Source organism: Sesamum indicum, linkage group LG1, assembly GCF_000512975.1.
Source record: "Sesamum indicum cultivar Zhongzhi No. 13 linkage group LG1, S_indicum_v1.0, whole genome shotgun sequence".
Taxonomy (NCBI): Eukaryota; Viridiplantae; Streptophyta; class Magnoliopsida; order Lamiales; family Pedaliaceae; genus Sesamum; species Sesamum indicum.
The window spans coordinates 9,893,712-9,900,885 of record NC_026145.1 but is presented as its reverse complement, the minus strand read 5'-3'; the positions used below and the strand labels follow the sequence as shown (position 1 = coordinate 9,900,885).

General features: G+C 31.2%; 1 protein-coding gene across 2 annotated transcripts; it reads right to left on the bottom strand.

The window, feature by feature from the left end:
• Nucleotides 4,077–5,777, bottom strand: LOC105160824 (acyl-acyl carrier protein thioesterase ATL4, chloroplastic-like). Of its 2 annotated transcripts, XM_011078321.2 has the most exons (5): nt 5,559–5,777; nt 5,370–5,464; nt 5,046–5,158; nt 4,753–4,848; nt 4,077–4,471 (listed from the first exon to the last, which is right to left on the bottom strand). In XM_011078321.2, exons 1-5 carry the CDS (start codon nt 5,738–5,740, stop codon nt 4,349–4,351), a joined length of 609 nt encoding a protein of 202 aa, XP_011076623.1. In that variant the 5' UTR covers nt 5,741–5,777; the 3' UTR covers nt 4,077–4,348. The 2 variants fall into 2 exon arrangements, with proteins under 2 accessions (XP_011076623.1, XP_020552994.1); XM_020697335.1 differs by lacking the exon at nt 4,753–4,848.

The window sequence follows — 7,174 nt, the reverse complement described above, 5'->3', positions numbered from 1 at the left end:
CCTCCCCTTCCCTCTCCCATACCTGCTACTTTCTTTCTACCGCCGCCGTAATGGTGGTGGTTTTTCTAAACGAAGATAATAGCTTTAGGAAAACCACCCTTGCCTTCCTTTTCTACCGAATATTCACCCCTATAAATAGGGGATAAACCCTCGGCCATTAGATATAAGAAACCGAGCAAAAATTATGTTTTCTTCTCTTTCTCCTTCTCCTAAAGTTCTTCGTGTAGATCTTTGTGATCTGAAAAAGTTTATGGTGAGGAGCAACTGTGGGTCAATTTTGTGGGTACGATGTCTAGTGATCGTGTTCCCTTTTTATTGGATTTGGCTTATACCTGAACCATTTTCATACAAACTTTGTTATTCATTTATCCTTTATCTTACTGTTATTATTATTTTAGATCTGTAATATTGGCCTTTAATATTTAATAAGTTTCATACTCCAACCTCTGTAATAGTTTCATACTCCAATCTTTGTAAAAGAAGATACCACTAGGGGTTTTTAAACTCCCTACAGAAAGCAACAATAAAGGCTCAATTTTTTAACCAAACAACAACATAAAAAGCCAAAACATCCAACACATTGTCAAAGAATCTTTTTAGCAAAACAAAAAACGGTACATCTCGGGTCAAGAATCAGAATAAATAATAGAAAAAAGCAGCACTCTTCTACTATTTAAGGTGGAAAAGCAACAACCTGAGTTCAAATGTGCATACATACCGTAATCTGGAGAAGGGTTTTCGTTTTCTTTGGGATCGCATAGAGCTATTTCAGTTACCCAATCACCAAATCCTTGCCTTCAACAATGGTTGACACTTCACACTTCACAAAATTTCAAAATGTTGGGGTATTTTTCGCTAGGATAGCAAAAAATTTGAGGGACTCTCTTAGTTTCTAAGGTGGAGTGAAGATCAAAGTAAGAATCTTAGAAATTTTTAGTGTGAAGGAAGCGCAACAGCGTAAGTCAAACGAAAGGGAAAAAATTTGGGTTTTTACTGAGGTAATTTTTTTCTTTTTACTTCTATTTGCTGCCAAAACAAACATTGGAGTTACGTTTTTCACACGTGCAGATCGCGTGACTAACGACCTGATGGAGAGAGCAGCTGTCGTTATCAATTGGACGAATCCCCCATTGGTCCTCAAATTGGAAAAAAAGCCACATATGCAACTCAATGTGCTAATTGGCCAAAGCATGGGACCAAAATTAGAGAGAGGTCCACTTATGGGACCACAAATGTAATTTACCCTTCCAAGCTCTCTACCACGAATGAGCGTGTAAGAGAGTTATAGCTTTGTTAATCTTGCGGAGCGAACCGTTTATACTATTTGCAGCACGGTAATACCAAAATTTCGCTTTCAAGGCAGTGATTTTGTCTACGGCACAGCCTTTAATATTCAAACAAAGGTAAGAGAAGAGAGGAGAGGACGAGAAAAGAGAAGAAAAAGAAGAGAAGCGAAGAGAAGAGATGAGAGGATGAGGGATTTTGGTGTTTGCTTCTGTTACTATCAAGATCAATAAATTTCCACAGCTGATAAGGTAAGTTTTGTTCATCGTCTTGATCAAATTTGTGTAGGAGTTGGGTGTGAATTGAAATTGAGGAAGATGCACTAATAAAGATGGAAGGAACGCTAGGAGAGGGTCTATTTTCAAATAGTCTCTGTACATCGTTATTATCTTAAGATATACCAGTCCAAATTTAGTAAATTCTGCTTCTATGAAAATCTTAGGGTGTTTAATAAAACTTTATAGTTTTGAGTCAGAGCTGAATCTGTCGTTTTGATGGGTAAAAATAAGAAAATATTTTACTACTCTGTTTCTATGGGAAATCCAATATAGTATATTTAAGATCTTGTAACTGAAGTTATACTGGTTCAATATACATAATTCTTTTGTAAATAGAACTGAACACATAGGAGTTTATATTTTTAAAAATGGTGATTTTTGGAAGAGTATATGAACTTTGGGAGAATTTTAAAGCAGTGGATTTGAATTTGTTGTAGTCTGGACCAGGCTGTAATAAAATTTAAACAACTAATTATTTATAAATCCAATTGGTATGATTCTTATAATGAATCAAACTAGAGAAACAAGAGAATATGTGATGTTAAAATTGCATCTTCATAAATTTTATTTCTGTCTTAGAAAAATTTATAAGTTGAAACAGATATCCTGTCAAGAAAAAATCAAGTGAATGACAAAGATAAATTTTAATAGAATTAATTCCAATAATTTTAAATACCAATAATAAACCATTGAAAATCTAATTATGTCTAGTTTATTAGATTACAACAGTATTTAATGATTATAAATAAAGTTGTGATTTAATTAATGAGAAATACGCATACGGTGAGGAATACAGATTCAGGGGCAGTAAAAGTAACATTTAAAAATATAAGCACTAGTTTTAATACATTAACATATATACGATGGAAAGATAATCGAATCTACTTTATGTAGAAGGAATCGGAAGAAAAATTCGAATTTCATAGAAGGAGATGTTCAGAAATTAGTGAGAAGTCTACGAATACGATCAAATGGTTTATGAAAAATTACAATATTAACGATTCCTTGATTATATATTTTATAATTCATTATAGGACACGAGAATAACATTCAAGATGCAACACATTATTCTACTATTTAAATAGTTGAGAAAGTGAGGTATGTATATATAGTTAATTGTATCTCTATATATATATGTATCTACTCATCTATCTGTGAACTTGATCAGAAATCGTCATGTACTTAACTGAATTATACGGTTGTCTCATGAAATAGCTGTTATATATTTTATCTATGGTTGTGTGATACATATGGTGAATAAAGTTGAATTGTAGAGACGATTATAACATGCTTCTAATTGATTGATCTCGTTGTTGAATGAAATTGAATGATTGAGTTGTTGTAAATGATTGTGACACATTTTTATTTGATGAATAACTGGATTAAATTATGAAGTAGTCATTGTACAGATGATTCACTGAGATTAGTGTCGAACGAAGTTAAATCATAAAGTTATTAAAACGTGAATGGATTATTGACATGAAAAGATGGCTTACCTAATCTGGGGCATAGTCTATAGTGTACGATGATGTGATGTGATTGATGACGAGTTGTATGCTATCATGATGATGGAATATATGATATGAGAAAAATAAATATATTGCTAGGTACCATGTCGCTAAGGGTACTGGGGTATTCCGGGTAGTAGGGAATATCCTGTGTTGTTAGCTACACACTGGGGTGGTGTGGGAGTGTCATGTTCGGTGTGATGTCCTATGTCGGGATTATTACACACTTGGCCAGTATGGGAATATCACATACGATTGATACTCTGTGTTGTTGATTGTATGATATTAGTTTAGATGATGAGAGCCGACAAAATATTGAATATGATACAATTAGGCTAAGCAGGGCCCGAAGAAGATAATTAACAATTAAGAGAATTAAATGTTAATGATGTATGAATCATGTTCTGGATTATGTTTGATTCTGATATTGATTTTGCTTGACTATTGGTATTATTATTTCGTGATTTCATGAAATTCTGTGACAAGTATTTATTGACTGGTGTTTTTAAAATTGCAACTTCATGACGATAAAAAGAATATTGGTTGATTGTGATCATAGAATAAAATTGGATGTTATACATGCCTATATGTGTGTGTATATATATAAACTAATTAGTCACTACTTACTGAGTTGACAACTTATAAAATTTTCCATATTTTTTTTTTTCAGGAAATAGATCTAAGGCAGTTGTCAGCTGTATAGGTGGTTCATTAGTACTATCTTAAGTCGGGAGCTCTAACATCATAGAGACAATAATGTTATACCAAAAATATTGATATAGTAGTTTATTCATTTGAGGTTTATATAAATATTGATTAAAGATGAGTTATCTTATTGGGATAAATATGAGTTTGTTGGGATAATTGGATATGAATACTGAAGGGGTGTCACAATTTTCATATACATATATTTTATTTGATATATTACCTACTTGAAATAAACATATACTGTCCCAAAAAAGAAGAGTAACCTATAATTAATCACAAGTTGAATTTTCGATTTATAGATCATATTAGATATGCATCCATATTTTGTAGAGTTTTGTTGTCTCCCAAAGTTCTGGTTGAGATTACTCCTTTTGGATGAGACCTCTTCTGATACAGTGTTTGTAGTCAACCCTTTAACATGCAATATGTATCAATTATGTGATACTTAACGCTATAAATTTCAAAGGATCACAATTTATAGATTTATTTAATTAAACTGTAAGATTATTTAGGAAATTAAATGAAAAGGGCAGGTATCGACGTCTTTCATGAAATTGCACGAAAGTGCCATCAACTGGAACTTTTCTCCCCAAAACACCATTTGCTGACTTCGCTTATCGTCAATGGTGGAATACGCATCGGACGATAGTTCTTATCAAGCCAAACTGTTGTAGCACTTCCCTCCATAATTGGCTGAAACAATTGAAAAAATTCACGAGACTTATCAATATATATAAAGAAAAATGCAATTTACCCCTTTGTGATATGAAAAATAATAAAAAAAATTCTATGAAAAATAAAACAGTAAATTACCCTATGTATTTTAGAAAATGAAGCAAATTTTCTTTATTTTCTAAAACACGGGGAATAATTTGTTAATTTTTTTTTTACATAGGGTTTTTACTTATTTCACATGTTATTGGGGTACATTGCATTTGAAGTTGGATTACAGCTGGTCAAAAAATTTAAAGAACCTCTTCATTTGGAAGCTTGACGATCGAATGTTCAAGGAATAAACGAGTCTTAGACCATCCAGATATCTTGATATTCATAAAAAATCTGTCTCCACTCTGTCAAAAATGGGTGTAGCAATTATGGTTGAGGTCTCAATAATCCAAAAACGAGGTCCGGATTTCGAGATTGTATGAATTATTATTTTTCTGTTTCATTAGTTAGGTGCATAAAGGAAATACAATTTACTACTTATACTAACTATTACTGCTAAATACATAATTAATTATTGACCAGATGTAAGAGGAAACCTTACCTTTAAAGGTGCAACAAATTTAAATGAGACACCACACAAAGCTATTGAGTAACCACTGCGGGTAATCTTATCAAAACTAGAGCTGGTGCATGCCTTCAAAAATTCGTTAAACCCTGTTCAAATCACGTCTCGTTCATCAAATTCTTTTTATATAGCGATCATTATATTAATATATATGATTCAAAATGTTGAAATATTGAGAATTAATTGAATAAATCAATAGTTTCATATCAAAGCATATTGAAATTAAATAAGAAATAACAAACAGAAACTATATATTGTAACAGTGGATAAATAATTTAACATGCGAAATTAAATTCTCACCATGTTGACAATAATTTGGATAAACCGCATTATTCACAACCCCGAACTGATCCAACTCGTAGTCCCTTACACTGAGTTCAATTTGATATACACACCTATATATATATATATATATAACAAAATCCAAATTTATGGTAAGACAAAAATTAAATAATTATGATTATTCATGTATGTTCAGTCAACTAGCACCTATCTGCATTTGGTTCCTGCAGGAGTGGATGAATATTAGCCGATAATTGGGCACGTTTCGGTTGGAAGCGCTGCTTGGCAACGACCAAAGATTTGCGCTGAGGATTGCTGAGATAATGAATATTTCTAAGTGAAGGTGTTGTGAGAAGGTTACTATTTGAAAGGCATGCTGACATTGGCATTTCTTCGATCACTTTCTCTGCAAATGGAGCTAGATGATATGATGAAGTTGTGTAATTTTGAGTAATTCGACATTTATTTATAAAATAGGCTTTTTGGTTAAACACATTTTACACATTAAATGAATTGTCAACTAAGCCGCAAAAAGGGGTTAATTAACTACAATTTACTCCTTGTATTAACGGAAAAATGAAAAAAAAAAAACATGTCAAAAAATAAAATACAATTCACGCCCTTGTTATTTAAAAATCGATGCAATTGACGGAGGGATGTAAATTGTATAATTTTTTAAATTAAAAGAGGGGACTTTTTAAACGACTCCTGTTTAATTGCTTTTTATATAATTAAGTATACAAAACATAACATGTACATATGCGTGTATAAATGAGTACATACACACATAATATTAACTACAAATTCTAAGATGCATGTCTTGTTCAAATCGCATTACGTACTCCCAGGAAAGCGCTTGTACATGGAATTAATGATTTTTAAATATGAAGCACTACTTACAGCTCTTCGTCTATGAACCAACCGTTTTATTTTCTATACACCTTACCTAACTTTTAATTGAACCTAATATCGAGACAGTAGCCTATTAGAATTAATGGTACGTCCTACCTATATATGTAGAATGGTCAATGGCTTGAATGTAATTTTTGTTCCTGTATTTGTTTGTATTGTACTGTTTTAATCTTTTATCTTTGTAGGTAATAAATAAGTTCTGTCATTTTTTAATTTTTTACAATTTGATCCTTCAATTATCGTAGTTTGCAAATATTGTCTGAAAAGAGCATGTGGCATGTACGTGCCTTCTTGATTTAGGACTTTTGTTCCATTGGTCAAATTCTACCAGTATGAAAGTAAATTTTTTATTTTGTATTTTTTATATTTTCACTTTACACTCGATTCAAGTGAGAGGAAAAAAGAAGTGAAAGGGGGAGGGAAGTGAAAAGGCAAGGGGAGGGAAAGAATAATAGTTTTCTTCAAATTGTTTGGCATGATTGGAAGAGAAGATAATCTCAAATACTTCTCTTTGTTTGGTACGAAGAAAATAGATTGAGAGTAAAAAATTAATTTTTGTAATTTTGCTGATTAATCCTTTCTTTTTATTTTGTATCAGAATATAAACAAGTTATATTATACTAAATAATTTTTAGTATATAAAAAAATTAAAAATCTTATTAATAAAAATACTCATAAAACAGAACAAGAATAGTTTTTTAATAAAAAATATTCATCAAACTAGAACAAGAATATTTTTTATTAATAAAAGTATTCATCAAAATGAGCATTATTTATTTATTCTAAACTATTCAATTTAAATAAAATATAAATTACTACCGACGCCCTCAAATAAAGAAATTAAATTGAAACGTTAGCATTTTTATTGGTGATTTATTTCCTTTTTAAAGATTAAATTCATGTTATTTCAG

Coding starts and splice junctions, on each gene's coding strand:
- LOC105160824 (XM_011078321.2), bottom strand. CDS start 5,740: ATGCCAATGTCAGCATGCCTTTCAAATAGTAACCTTCTCACAACACCT. Junction 5,465..5,558: donor CAGGAACCAAATGCAGATAG/GTGCTAGTTGAC, acceptor ATATATATATAG/GTGTGTATATCAAATTGAAC. Junction 4,849..5,045: donor AATTTGTTGCACCTTTAAAG/GTAAGGTTTCCT, acceptor CATTTTTGACAG/AGTGGAGACAGATTTTTTAT.